The sequence below is a fragment of the Mobula birostris genome, chromosome 22 (assembly GCF_030028105.1).
Source record: "Mobula birostris isolate sMobBir1 chromosome 22, sMobBir1.hap1, whole genome shotgun sequence".
NCBI classification, from domain to species: Eukaryota; Metazoa; Chordata; class Chondrichthyes; order Myliobatiformes; family Myliobatidae; genus Mobula; species Mobula birostris.
In genome coordinates this window covers 49,105,173-49,120,318 of record NC_092391.1, presented here as the reverse complement: position 1 = coordinate 49,120,318, position 15,146 = coordinate 49,105,173, and the positions used below count along the sequence as shown (strand labels likewise).

The 15,146-nt window shown below is 43.5% G+C and overlaps 1 protein-coding gene across 2 annotated transcripts in view; it reads left to right on the top strand.

Annotated features, from left to right (window-relative positions):
- cacna1ba (calcium channel, voltage-dependent, N type, alpha 1B subunit, a) overlaps nucleotides 1–15,146 on the top strand; it is a 927,013-nt gene that overhangs the window by 384,085 nt on the left and 527,782 nt on the right. For both annotated transcript variants that reach the window (XM_072240685.1, XM_072240684.1), the window contains exon 6: nucleotides 5,828–5,919. In XM_072240685.1, the coding sequence (XP_072096786.1) occupies nucleotides 5,828–5,919 (92 nt within the window). The remainder of the gene's footprint in view (nucleotides 1–5,827; nucleotides 5,920–15,146) is intronic.

Sequence of the window (15,146 nt, the reverse complement as noted above, 5' to 3'; positions counted from 1 at the left end):
TTAGCATCACGTGCGCACTGTTCTATGCATTGCGTTTACATGTAGATTGGTTTGTGATGACATTAATGCGCATAGTATATTGTGTGTACTGTTTACAATAAAGTAATTGTATTTTCAGGAGTATTTGTGATAACAAAATGTCTCACCAACGTTGCAACAGCCATGATACTTTCTGTTATATTTGTGGTGAGTATACGCCTAAATCTCAAGGACAGAGCATGACTCCTCTTATTAAGAACGCCTATGAGCTCTACTTTGGGTGTAAAATTGGTGATCAAGACAAAGCCTGGACTCTTCGCATTTGTGCACAATATGCGTTGTCAATCTTAGAGGTACAGAGGTATTCGGAAATCAATATTGTTTGCTGTCTTGATGATGTGGTGTGTGCAGAAAAATCATGTGACTTTGATCTGACCAGTGTGTCTGGTTTCTCTGTTTAAATCAAGAAATCCTAATCTCCCTTCATATGAGACCTGTGCCACATGACGATATTCTTCCAAGTACCGAAGCCACCAGACACATGGAGTCTAGAGGAGGCAGATAAAGATGCCATGATGCACAAGCCAGGAATGGAAAACAACACTGATACTGATACAGATTTGAACCCTTTATGTCAAGTGAGCCTCACCTGAGAACTCAATCTGACCTAAATGATCTGGCTGGAGACAAAGGCAAAAGCAGAATTACTGGGTTCAGGATTGCAAAGATGGAATCTGCTGTCACCAGGCACAAAAATTTCTATGAAGGATTTTGATATTTGAGGCAGATGTTTCCCAGAATAACTGATGCCAAAATTAAGGAAGACATTTTTGTCGGCCCAGAAATCAAACAGGTCATCGATGACAGGCAATTTGAAGAACTTCTAGCTGGACTGGAGAAAATTGTATGGAAGGCATTCAAAGATGTTGTTGAAAACTTTCTTGACAACTACAGAGCATAAAACTACATGCAGCTGGTTGATAACATGCTTCAAGCATACAAAACCATGAAGTGTAACGTGTCACTAAAGATTCATTTTCTGCATTCTTTTTAATCTCCAACTTGCAAACCTCCATTGAAGTGAATTAGGATTCAGACCCTTTGTCAGATCCTGTTGATGGAGCCAAGCATAGTGACAGGTCCATCAGCATCAGTTAGGCACAATGGAGACACTCAAGGATGGGTCACACCTGTGAAGAGCTGAGTGCAGGCCGTTCCCATCTGAACTGCTGGTCACTGTCAGCTCATCTGGGATTTGCAGAGCGTTGTGCAAAACCTTCATCTTCTCATTTGGACAAACAGCCTTACTCTAATTGGAGAATAGTTTTGTCTTTTACAATTTCCCAATAACACAATGCACAAGTGAGATATTGATCCTTTACTTGATAGGAATACACAAGTGAGATATTGTGTATATATTGTGAGATATTTTATAGGCAAGTGAGATATTGATCCTTTAAGCCAGAGTGGTGCCTTTGGAGGATAGATTGTTCTAATTTGAGTCTTTTGTACACATTTCATCTATCTTATGTAAAGGTTATAGTAATTGAGTTATCTGTTTGAATTGATTGAATTGAGAGAGAGAGAGAGAGAGAGAGAGCGAGAGAGAGAGAGCGAGAGAGAGAGCATCACATGCAGATCAATCCTCTGGCAGCAGTGAGTGAGAGGATGGAAGACGGCACTGAACACTTACTCGCCTTGATGTTTCAATCTTCCTTGATGCTTTAATTGACAAGATTGGCGAGAAAAGGAGTTGATCATGGGCTCGCATCTGGTCTTTAAACTTCTTGGCTTGGAGGCTGCTCACTTCCCAGACCTTCTCGGAGATGGCAAAGCACCAGATCGCTCAAAGACATGCCATTAAACTGTAGATCACAGGCTCCAACAGTAACAGAGTCACATTTAAAAAAAAAAAGAAGACATAAAATAAATGAAATAAACAGTCTGTCGCCCATCTGGAGAATGTTCCCCATGGTAGCGTTGGCCATTGATGTCATCAATCAATGGAATATAGAAAACGAGAACCACAACATTTATCAACTCTGTGCTGCAAGTTGAATGGAATCTAGGAATTTCTGGATTTGTGAAGTTGTTAGAAGTTATCCCTAGGATGTGGATCTGAACCCACCTGAATAACGGAAAGGACAGAGATTATCTTCATGAGGAGCACAAAGTCATCTCCAGTAAATCTGTTTTACTTACTGTACAGATGAAGTCATTGGGAAAATATTTGAAACATGGAGTAAACTGCAGCCATTTCATAGAGCACCTGTATCACAGAGCTGGTGATGACCAGGTCCACCCTAGTCTGCTGGCCCTGTGGTGTGTTGTAATACAAAGCTAGCCAGGAAGTTAAACACCTCTAAAATCACCCAAGCTGGAAGCTTTCTTCAGGGTTTTTAATGAGGAAACTTTGTAGAACTGCAGAAAATTAAGTAAGACACAAATTAGATTCAATACAGAATCGTCACACGTCTGAATATACTAATATTATCGACTATTCTCACAATCAGTGTTAAACAAGGTAATACGCATATACAACATTCTATAGCTATGCAGTGGTTTGGAGTGATCTTGTGGCATGACAGGTTATTAGCGATGAATGATAAACATAATACTTCCTTCAAAGTACATCTACTAAATATTACCAATATTAAAGAAGCTTAAGACTCACAGATATTGCTGTTTCAAGGGCAAATGAAGAGTGGATGGAAATGGATGTCTTTGCTCCAAGTCAAAATTTAAGTTAACCTGTGTAGTGCCCTGGTTCACATCCTCACTGTTATGCTGTAGGTATTTCATTTTGCTGCTCTGTAAGAAGAGTCTGTTTTGCTTTCAGCCTGTTTGGGTTATTGTTGAAGATAAAGGATGATGTGGAATGTGTGTCATCCAATCGGGGGGAGGTTTTCTTGGTGAGGGACAATAAGGTTTTGTTCGGTAGAAGATGAAGAGAGAAGATGCTGGGGAGAACCGATTGTAGGGTACGACCCGGTGAGAGACCCGTTTGTTCGAGATGGGTTGCGAGTGACGTTCAGAAGGTGGTGTGTGCTTTCACGCTGACCGAGGTCCCAGTGCGTGAGTGACAGAGAAGTTCAAGATGAGCTCCAATGTGTGCACATTAAAATGGGCCCTTTTCTTTTTGTTTTTCTTTACTAACTCTTTAGTTAAGTTAAGATTCATGAATATAATTCCGTTAATCCTATGGCACTAATTTGTAACAAGGTAGCAAATGACACAGCATCCTCACAAACCGGGGTTTGGGGCGGGAGGGTTGTCTCAATCTCACGAGTTTGCTGGGACCAGAGAGTGTTTTCCCTAGACTTGCGCAGCCAGGGAAACCAGGGGGTTTCACCCCTGCAGGAAATGATGCAAAAAATAGCTTATGAACAGGAAGTGATGTTTGTACGAAGCGACTGCATACAGAACGAACAGCACCTTTAGAGGCAGAACACTCAGCACGACCAGCTGACTTTATACTAGTTTGGCCAGCAGTGATCTCACATAAACTTGCCAGGTTAGTGAGGAATACCTGCAAAGAAACAGAACTGCTTTGCCTGCTAGTCTAACCTTTATGAATGGTGACCTTGCCCAGTACAAGGCGGCTTCTGTGCTACATTCCCCCTCTCCCTCACTGTGTCCTGTCAAAGCCCTTGTAATGGAAGTGTGAGGTATATCTCATTGCTGCACAGGGAGTAAATGCAACATACAAAACTATGCCTGTCAGCGTAAACCAACAAACTCACAATTCACCAAAGATCAGGGTGTAGTTTATGAGGGCTGTTCATTACAAATATTGAAGAAGTGAAAATCTGCATGTAACACCTGTGTAGCACTGGTCTTATTGTGTGTGACTAGTCCCCACACTTTTGAGAAAAGCAAATTACTTCAGGTGCCAGCAGGCCATCAGAAGGTTCTAGGTATCGGAAGGAGGCAGTGAATAGAAACTACACACTTTTGGAAATAAGGTTTTGTTTATAAGAAAAAACAATATGTGCAAAGTATTTACATGAGCAAGAAAAATTCAAAATTCAAACATTCTGTTTAAGTTCCAAATCTTAGATGTCAACAAAAGCCAAATCCCTGTTTAGTTAGAATCAGTGATATTGATTAGAATACCTTTGTTACTCCAATTTCTCCAACTAGTTAGATCTAGTGTTATTCTCTATTTAAAAATTTATAGACTAAACTTTCCATTTTACTTATCCCTAGTTAGTTAGAAAACCAAATATAATTCCTATTCTCAAGTATTATAGTTAACTTCAGTTTCAGTTCCAGGCAGTATATCTACAAGTTTAAATTCAAATTCAATTATATATGTACAGTTTAACTCCTTTCATGACAATTCTCCAACGTCACAACTCTTAAACAAAGTAAATCTCATGCAGTAACTTATCAACGTCTTTGCAAAAATAATCAGTTCTTGCAGAAAATCAAATTCAGATTCTTCGAACAAAAATAAACGTATACATCCTCTGCATCATCATTCCATTCCCGCGCTGGTTCTTCATCTTGGGCGGCTTACCATCTTGTTTCTTGGTTCATTGGAATGAAATCGTTTAACAGAAAGTCAATTCACAAACTTGACCAAATGCCTTGGTGTGATTTTACAGAACTAATTCCCAACTACACAGTAGGGATTTTGGACACTGGTCTGTGCCAATATTGTCTCGTTATAGCTGCTGCGTGTTATATCCATAGCTTATCGCTATTGTCTCTCCTCCATGGGTTTAACCCTGAGGTTTTCAAGGGTAATTCCACTCTTAATAGTTCATGTCTTCAGCTTCTAATCGTTGCTGCGTTTCTCCCCTTGTCCGTCCTGTGTCAGCCACGCCCTGCGCCCTCACATCGTGATTTTTTCAAATTCTCCTTTTTAAAAAAAATCGGTAAACCTCCACAGGTGAAACTTTCTAACATTACATCTTTGGGTTTAATTAACCTGGGTTACATTCAGATGCTGGAAATCCAAGAAACACACACAAAAAGCTGGAGGAACTCAGCAGGCCAGGCAGCATCTATGGAAAAAAGTACAGTCAATGTTTCGGGCTGGGACCCTTCGGAAGGACAGTTCTGCGAAAGGTCTCGGCCGGAAACGTCAACTGTACACTTTTCCATAGATGCCCTCACTAATTTTTATAGATGCACCGTAGAAAGCATTCTCCTAGGGTGCATCACAACCTGGTATGGAAGTTGTCCTGTCCAAGACCGAAAGAAGCTGCAGAAGATCGTGAACACGGCGCAGCACATCACACAAACCAATCTTCCGTCCTTGGACTCACTTTACACCGCACGCTGTCGGAGCAGTGCTGCCAGGATAATCAAGGACACGACCCACCCAGCTCAGAGAAGGCTCAGGAGCTTGAAGACTCGTACGGCCAGATTTGGGAACAGCTTCTTTCCAACTGTAATAAGACTGTTGAACTGATCCCGATCCTGACCAGGATCTGGGCCGTACCCTCCAAATATCCGGACCTGCCTCTCAGTTTTTATGCACTACCTTACTTTCCATTTTTCTATTTTGTATTTATGATTTATAATTTAAATTTTTAATATTTACTATTGATTTGTAATCCAGGGAGCGGGAAGCGCAGAAACAAATATCGCTGTGATGATTGTACGTTCTAGTATCAATTGTTTTGGCGACAATAAAGTATAAAGTAAAGATGCTGCCTAGCCTCCTGAGTTTCTCCAGCATTTTGTGTGTGTTGCTTTACAAATACTCTGTTTGGGGGGGCGGGTGTAAGAATAATCTGCTCCCAACTTTAACTAACTTGGACATATTTGTTGGTGTAACTGTTTGAAGCCAGATTTTTTACAAGGAAGTTAATAGTGTGATTGTTATTTTGCACAGAATTTTAGCCACTGTCGGGACGGATTTTGACCTGCGAACCTTGAGGGCTGTGCGAGTACTGCGACCACTGAAACTCGTATCTGGAATTCCAAGTATGTTGACCAAATGCCTCACTGTTACACATTTCTTTTGAGCAATTGCCATTACGTCTGGTCTGAAGGAGGATTTATGTAAATTTCATTTTTCATGTAAAAGCTTCATACATTGAACATGACCACATTATTCTGTTATTGTGAATTTAAAATGGTGAAAAATGTGCAATATGCCATTTAAAACCTAATATTGCTCCCTTCACTCATCATCAATCATTACTTTTTTAAGTTACTAGTTAAAGTAAAATAACTATCTGCTGGTTTATATTTAACCACCTAATTGTACACATTTTAATTATAGTCCATTTGCTTAAATCTCACCTTTAACAACAGAAGTTTGAACTGAAAAGTGATAAGTATATGCTTTGGTTTGACTGCTGAAATGGTTCAAGAAATCCTGCAATTTACCAGTTATTATTTGTTGTGTTTTAAGTTTTTGCCACCTGCCTTTTAAAACTGATTGGATATGTTCTACAAGGCAGAACATAGACTGAATTGCTTGTAGCCAGTATTATCCCCAAATGGATTGTTCATCTGCTTCTCGCCCTCAAAGTGACAACTGGAGAAAGAGGAATGGCTGTATTAAAACAAGCCAATAATCAAGTTTCATATCCAGTCGCTTCATACTCCAGACTTAGTCGAATGGCCAAATCATGACGATTATTTCATATATTGAAATTTCCTGTGGTATATTCAATTTCAGACTGTGTGGGTGAAAATTATATACAGCACGATGGGTTTTACCATTACATACTGAAAAATTCACACTTCATTTTAGATTGTGATGATTACACAAGATTGCTATTTATTTTAGTTGTTTCTTAATGGTCACGTGCAAAGCTTTATTGTGTGTTTGCCTTGGTACTCAATGTGATGCTGAGAAAATCCAACAGGTGCCCAATACCCAATCGTCCTAAACATGCCAAGTAACAATTCGTCCATGTATGCTGATGAGGTAATAATCTCTATGTGATTCGACCACTTGTGCCCAACCTTTGGAGCTTGTGCTCGTGAGTAAGTACTTACCTGTACAAAGATCATTAAATGTCATTTTCCTTGAACGGGGCAACAGTGAAAAGCCAGTTACCAACCCCTCCTCAGTTCTGTCTGTGTAATTGTTCGGGATTAGGGCAATTATGTCTGGCAGTTCTTCCACATTTAGAACTTAGAACATGCAGTGCTTTCTAATATAAACCTACTGCACCATTAATCTGACCCTTCCCTCCTACACAGTTCATGACCCTCTTACCTCCAAGTGCCTACCTCAGAGTATTTTAAATATCCTTAGTGTATTACTCTTAGGCAGATGGGGCTCGTTAGCTGAGGTTGGCAGCTCGTCTAGGGGAAGGAAAAGTCTGATCTCAAACCTCCACTCTCTTGTGGCTATACCCACTCAGGGGGAAGGCTTCAGGAGTAAATCCCGAGGGAAGAATCCGGAGCTGGAGACCCTGAGGCAGTCCTACACTGAGTTCAATGATGACTGGCAATTCCTGTGATGCTGCTGGTACCGACTGTTTTTGTCTCTGCCATTTCTTTGGGTTCAGTGGTTGCGTGGAGAGGGGGAGGTGGCTCTCCATATCGTACTGTCCAGGCCTGCATATCTAGACAACTAGGACTCAATATTCATGGTCAGCTCTGACCGACGGAGGTCATCACATGATTCTCTTTCACCAACCCCTGCATTGTTTTCCAGGTACCTACCACTCTGAGTAAAGAAACAATCTTTCAAATCTAAACTTTCCTTGACTCACCTGAACTGGATGTGCCCTGATATTGGCCATTGCAGTGCCCTGGGAAAAGATGCTGGCCTATGCCTCTCATAATCTTACATACTTCCATTAAGTTGCCTCTCATACACTGTCACTCCAAAGAGAAAAGCCCTAGCTTGCGTAACCTTCCTTCATAAGATATGTTCTTTAATCCAGGTGGCATCCTGGCAAATCTCCGCTGCATGCTCTGTAGTTACCACTTTGGATGCTGTAGGGTGGGGCGGTGACCAAGCAGAGGAAACTCACAGTGGTCAGATCCCTGACACTGAGTCCAGCTCTGTGGCTTAGAAGCGAAGGGATGGAGAACATTTGAGCTGTGGTGATAGGAAATTCGTTAGTGAGGGGAAGAGAAAGGAGGTTCTGTGGACAAGAACGAGATTCCAGGATTGTACATTGTCTCCCATGCACCAGGGTCCGGGACATCTTATATCAAGTCCTCAGCATTCTTAAACACAAAATAATCTGCAGATGCTAGGGTCAAAGCAACACTCACAGCACGCTGGAGGAACTCAGCAGGTCAGGCAGCATCAGTGGAAAAGATCGGTTGACTTTTCGGGCCGGAACCCTTCGTCAGGACTGTCAGGGGAAGGGGCAGAGGCCCTATAAAGAAGGTGGGGGGAGGGTGGGAAGGAGAAGGCTGGTAGGTTCCAGGTGAAAAACCAGTCAGGGGAAAGATCAAGGGGTGGGGGAGGGGAGATATGTCCATACATGGCCTCCTCTACTGCCATGATGAGGCTAAACTCAGGTTGGAGGAGCAACATCTCATATACTGTCTAGGTAGTCTCCAGCCCCTTGGTATGAACATAGAATTCTCCAACTTCCGGTAATTCTTTCTTCAGGAAAGGTGAAGAAAGAATAGGGGAAAACACAATGGGTAGTAGAAGGAGGCGGAACTATGAGGGAGGTGATAGGCAGCTGGGGGAGGGGGCGGAGTGAAATAGGGATAGGGGAAAGGAGGGGGAGGGAATTACTGGAAGTTGGAGAATTCTATTTTCATACCAAGGGGCTGGAAACTACCTAGATGGTATATAAGGTGTTGCTCCTCCAACCTGAGTTTAACCTCATTATGGCAGTAGAGGAGGCCATGTATGGACATACCTTTCCTGCCTATCACCTCCCTGCCTCCCCTCCCCCATCCCTTTATCTTTTCCCTTACTGGTTTTTCACCTGGAACCTACCAGCCTTCTCCTTCCCACCCTCCCCCCACCTTCTTTATAGGGCCTCTGCCCCTTCCCCCGACAGTCCTGACGAAGGGTTCCGGCCCGAAACGTCAACCGATCTTTTCCACGGATGCTGCCTGACCTGTTGAGTTCCTCCAGCGTGTTGTGAGTGTTCCTCAGCATTCTTAAGAGGGTGGGTGAGCAGTCAGAAATCGTGGTCCATGGAGTTACCAACGACATAAGTAGGAAGAGGGTCAAGGTTCTGCAAAGTGAGTTCAGGGAGCTAGGTGCTGTTAAAAGACAGGGCCATGGTCGTGATCTCAGGTTTGCTACCTGAACCACATGCTAGTGGGGTCAGAAATAGGAAGATCATACAGTTTAACAATCTGCGATCTCTCTCCAAGTTTGATCCTCTAAATCTCGCGGACTGTTGGGTGGGCTATAATGTAGCTCCATTAACATGGTCATACCTTTCTTATTCCTCAGTTCCATCCATAAAGCCTCACTACCGGAGTTCTCTAGTCTGCCCTGATTGAGCACTGCTGTGACATTTTTCCTGACTAGTAATGCCACCCCTCCCCTTTTAATCCCTCCCACTCTATCATGCTTGAAACAACAGTACCCCAGAATATTGAGCTGCCGGTCCTACCCTTCCTGCAACCAAGTCAGATTTAGTTCTTCCAGATTTTTGGATTATCGGCTTCTCTTCCAGGGAAGGTTGACCTATACAGAAGAGGCAGTTTACACCTAAACTGGAGAGGACTAACATCCTATTGAGAAGAATTGCTAGTACTGCATGGGAGAGGGGGTTGGTTTAAACCAGAGTTGCAGGGGGACGGGAACTAGAGTGCCCAGACAGATAGTAGAGTGGTTGTGGAGACAGATGTTAAGACCTCAGACCAAGTCAGGAATTGGGACAGGTTGTTTTCTGGCAAAGGTATACTTGGTAAGCGGGAAACCTTCAAAAGTGAAATTTTGAGAATACAAAGTTTGTATGAGCCTGTCAGAATAAAAGGCTAGGATAACCGGTTTAGTTATAACACCTCATAACCGGTTTGGTTTTCGAAAGATATTGAGGCCCTGGTTAAGGAAAAAAGGAGGTGCACAGCAGGTATAGGCAGATAGGGACAAATGAGGTACTTGACAAGTATAAGAAATGCTAAAAAACACTTAAGAAAGAAATCAGGAGGGCTATTAGAAGGCAAGAGGTTGCTTTAGCAGGCAAGGTGAAGAAGAATCCCAAGAGCTTCTACAGTTACAAGCAAAAGGATTGCAAGGGACAGAATTGGTCCTCTGGAAGATCAGAATGGTAACCCATGTGTGGAGCCAAACAAGATGGGGGAGATTTGAACTGGATTTATTGCATCTCTACTTGGGAGACTGACACAGTGCCTACAGAAGTGAGGCAAAGCAGCAGCGAGGTCATGGACCCGATACAGATTACAGAGGAGGAGGTGTTTACTGTCTTGAGGAGATTAAGGTGGAGAAATTCCCAGAGCCTGACAAGGTGTTCCTTCAGACTGTGTGGGAGGCTCACGCAGAAACTGCAGGGATGCTAGCAGAGAGAGTTAAATATTGGGCACCTACACTGGTGACACCAACACTCTCAGGTGATTCCGGAGTTACCCAGTGACATGTTGGCCAATGCAGTCACTCAGAAGCTGCTGGAGCTTTGGGAGCAGCACGCTACCATGTAGTTTGCACAGGCGGAATCCCAGTTCACACCGCGGACAATGCCAAGTTTTACTACGTTGTAGCATTACTAAGTAGTTCCACTGCAGCCAAGGTGGTCAGTCTACTGGAAGAGCTGCCTGCACGTGATAAATATATCACTCTGAAAACTCATCTTTTCCTGACTTCTGGACCGTTTGAGTCTGAGCACACAAAACAGTTGCTTTCCTTGCCCGGCCTGGGTGACGATAGGTCTTCAAGACTAATGGACCACATGCTATATCTCCTGGACAATAACCATCCTTGCTCAATTTTTAAAGAACTCTTCATGCAACAAGTTCCTGATCAGGTTCGCACAGCCCTAGCTAATACACCCATGAAGGACTGTGGGGAGCTTGTTAAGATACTGATAGTCTACACTCAGTCAGGCAGAGGTGCATTGTTCCTCCCCTCCTTTCCCTTTCTCAATAAGCCCTGTCAGCGGCTTTGAGCCAAACAACACTGGGTCTATGTTTTTACCATGCATGATTCAGCACAAACACCAGTAAATGCCGACCGTCATACAGCTTCGACAGTGCTAGTCTATTGGGACGGCGGAGATCTGTGAACACAGTGGGTTCCAGCTGCCAGGGTCATCTATTGTTCATTACGGACAGCCTTTCAGGGTGGTGCTTCGTGTGTGACACGGACGCTGGAGTGAGTGTGCTGCTGGCATCACCCATTGATTGTAAGGCAGAGAACGACGGACCCTCGCTGGAAGCTGCCAATGGCAGCAGGAACCAGACTTAAGGGACACGACATGCGATGCTCTGCTTCGGTGGATGATGCTACACATGGGACTTTGTCTTGGCTAAAGCTGCTCGACCTCTGCTCGGTGCAGATTTCCTGTGAGCTTAAGCATTTCCAGCTTGTGGACACAAGGGACTTTGGGTTGTTACCCTATATCGCCACTAAGTTCCCCACGATGACCCTGTCAAGTGCATGCACCATCACATGTGAATTCACTTGCCTGCTGGGCGAATTCCCAAACCTCACCAAACCCACAGTTTCCACTACAGTCACAAAGCACGTGGTCGAGCATTTCCATAAGTGACTCGCTGGTCCACTCCCGTGCGCGTCGGCTGGACCCAGAAAAGTTGGCCAGCGCGAAGGCTGAGTTTGCTAACATGGAAATGGTTGGTATTATATGAAGGTCAAATAGCCCTCAGGATTCAGCCCTGCTTGTGGTCCCTTAGCCCAATGACGGTTACTGCTGACCACCCCTGATCATCACCCAGTCCCACATATACAAGACTTTTCAGCACATTTAGCTGAAAAGATATTTTTTTCTAAAGCGGAATTAGTCAGGGGCTAGCAATGTTCAAAGTTCAAAGTAAATTTATTTTCAAAGTACATATATGTCACCATATACAACTCTGAAATACATTTTCAAGTGGGCGTATTCAATAAATCTATAGAATAATAACCATAACAGAATGAATGGAAGACTGCACCAACTTCAGTGTTCAACCAGCATGCAAAAGACAACAAAGTGGGCAAATAAAAAAGGAAGAAATAATAATAATAATATATAAATAAGCAATAAATATTGAGAACATGAGATGAAAATTTCTTGAAAGTGAGTCAATTGGCTGTGGAAACATTTCGATAACGGGCAACTGAAGCTGAGTGAAGTTATCCCCAGTGGTTCTAGAGCCTGATGGTTGAGGGGTAGTAACTATTCCTGAACATGGTGGTGTGAGCCCTGAGGCTCCTGTACCTTCTTCCTGATGGCAGCTGCTGGATGCTGGGGGTCCCTGATGATGGATGCTGCTTTCCTGCAACAGTGTTTCATGTAGATGTGCTCAATGATGGGAAGGACTTTACCTGTGATGGATTTGGCTGTATCCACTACTTTTGTAGGATTTTCATCCACAACTTCTGTTCAAGGGTATTGGTGTTTCCGTACCAGGTGCCTGTGTGCACTGAAGATGTTCCCAAAGTGGCTGTTATAACCCCATTTGGCCAATTTGAGTTTCTGTGCACACTGCTTGGGCTGAAAATGCCGCACAGATGTTCCAGTGACTAAAAAACTCTGTGATAAAAGCGTTAGATTTTCTTTTTGTATACCTGGACGGCACACTTGTCACCAGTGCATCCAAATGCAAACACTTATCATATCTCCGCACATTTTTCAAACCAACCTGGGCTGATTATTAACTCTGCTAAATGCCATTTCAGGTAGCCTACTTTTCACTTTCTCAGCTACTGCAGAAACACTACTGTGATTGATTGCCTCTCATGACCTGTCATCGATGCTGTATGCATCAGGGTTGACTCTTGTCAGCATGGCAGCTACCGAACTACCGACCCTGAGGTCCAGGCTTACAGGCCTGCAGTTGTCTGACGTCAAGTTCGGGGACACAGGAGTTGCTCTCCCGTGCGATGTCTCAACCGGGGGCCCTCTCCCCATAGTCCCGTAAGCAGCAGCGGGAATTGAGCCCGGGTCGCTGGTACTGCAAACCAGTCTGCTAACCACTATGCTATCATGCTGCCCTCACTACGTCTCCTCAAAGTCCTAATGAGGTACAGCCTCTGCTGTGGCTTCTTTGTGCTGTATCATTGCAATATCCTCCGAGATGGTGACATCAAAGGTCTTGAATCTACTCACCCTTTCCACCACTAGCCCCTCAATGACGAATGGTGGGTGTTTTCCTGACTTCCCCTCCCTGAAGGCCATAATGAATTCCTTGGTTTTCCTGGTTCTTATATAGAGGTATATCATTTACTGTATTATTCATAATAGAAACTCTTCTACATAATTCACAAACACAATCACTGAGTTGTTGCTTTCACTTTAAGAGATGGTGTCTGATGTAATATCATCTATATAAGGTAACTGCTTTTAGTTTATTTGTAATGGAATTAATGGGCTGCTGCTTTTGCTAAGCACATTGAATGACTCGCATGTTTATTCACAAAATCCCACACATGTATACCGACTGCCCCATCCTCTGTCCTATCACTGTAGATCCTTCCCTAACAGCTGGAGCAAATCTGCCTGCAAGGATATTGATCCCACTCAAGTTCAAGTGTAACCCATCTTTTATGTACAGGTCGCACCTTCCCTGGAAGAGATTCCAATGATCCAGAAATCTGAAATCCTGCCCTCTGCATCAATTCCTCAGCCATACATTCTTCTGCCAACTCATCCTATTCTTGCCCTCACTGATGCATGGCACAAGCAGTAATCCAGAGATTACTACCCTTGAGGTCCTGCTTTCCAGCTTCCTACATAACTCCCTACATTCTTTCCTCAGGACCTCATCCCTTTTGGTACCTATGTCATTGGTACCAATATGCGCCATGACTTCTGGCTGCTCACCCTCCCTTTTAGCCTGTTGTAGATTGAAGATTGAAAACGTTCCTGGCCCTGGCACCTGGAAGCAACATGCCATCCGGGTGTCCCTTTCACATCCACAGAGTCTCCTGTCTGCTCCTTCAACTATTGAATCCCCTGTCACCACTCCCCGCCCCGCCCCTTCCTTTCTGACCCACAGAGCCAGACTCAGTGCCAGAAATCTGGCTGCTGTGGCTTTCCCCTGGTAGGTCAACCCCCTAACAACATTCAGGTGTCATACTTGTTACTGAGGGGAATGTGTCAACATGGGCCTTTGACAAGGTCCCGCATGTGAGATTGGTCAACAAGGTTAAATTGCTTGGCATTCAGGATAAGGTAGTAAATTGAATTAGATGTTGGCTTTGTGGGAGAAGTCAAAGTGGTAGTACAAACCCCATTTCCAGAAAAGTTGAGATATTATCCAAAATGCAATAAAAACAAAAATCTGTGATATGTTAATTCACGCGAACCTTTATTTAACTGACAAAAGTACAAAGGAAAGATTTTCAATAACTTTACTGACCAACTTAATTGTATTTTGTAAATATGCACAAATTTAGAATTTGATGGCTGCAACACACTCAACAAAAGTTGGGACAGAGTTAAAATAAGATTGAAAAGTGCACAGAATATTCAAGTATCAGTTCAAAAGGAACATTTCTCAACGCAAGATTGCAGAGAATTTAGGTCTTTCAACATCTACTGTACATAATATTGTGAAAAGATTCAGAGAATTCAGAAACATCTCAGTGCGTAAAGGGCAAGGTCTGAAAGCACTGTTGAATGCGCGTGATCTTCGAGACCTCAGGGGGCACTGCCTAAGAAACCGTCATGCTACTGTGACAATTATAGCCACCTGGGCTCGGGAGTACTTCGGAAAACCATTGTCACTCAACACAGTCTGTCGCTGCATCCAGAAATGCAATTTGAAATTGTATTACGCAAGGAAGAAGCCATACATCAACTCTATGCAGAAACGTCGGCGAGTTCTCTGGACCTGAGCCCATCTCAGATGGACCGAAAGACTGTGGAACCGTGTGCTGTGGTCAGATGAGTCCACATTTCAGCTAGTTTTCGGAAAAAACGGGCGTCGAGTTCTCCGTACCAAAGGTGAAAACGACCATCCAGATTGTTATCAGAGAAAGGTGCAAAAGCCAGCATCTGTGATGGTATGGGGTGCATCAGTGCCCACGGCATGGGTGAATTGCATGTATGTGAAGGTACCATTGACTCTGAGGCGTATATTAG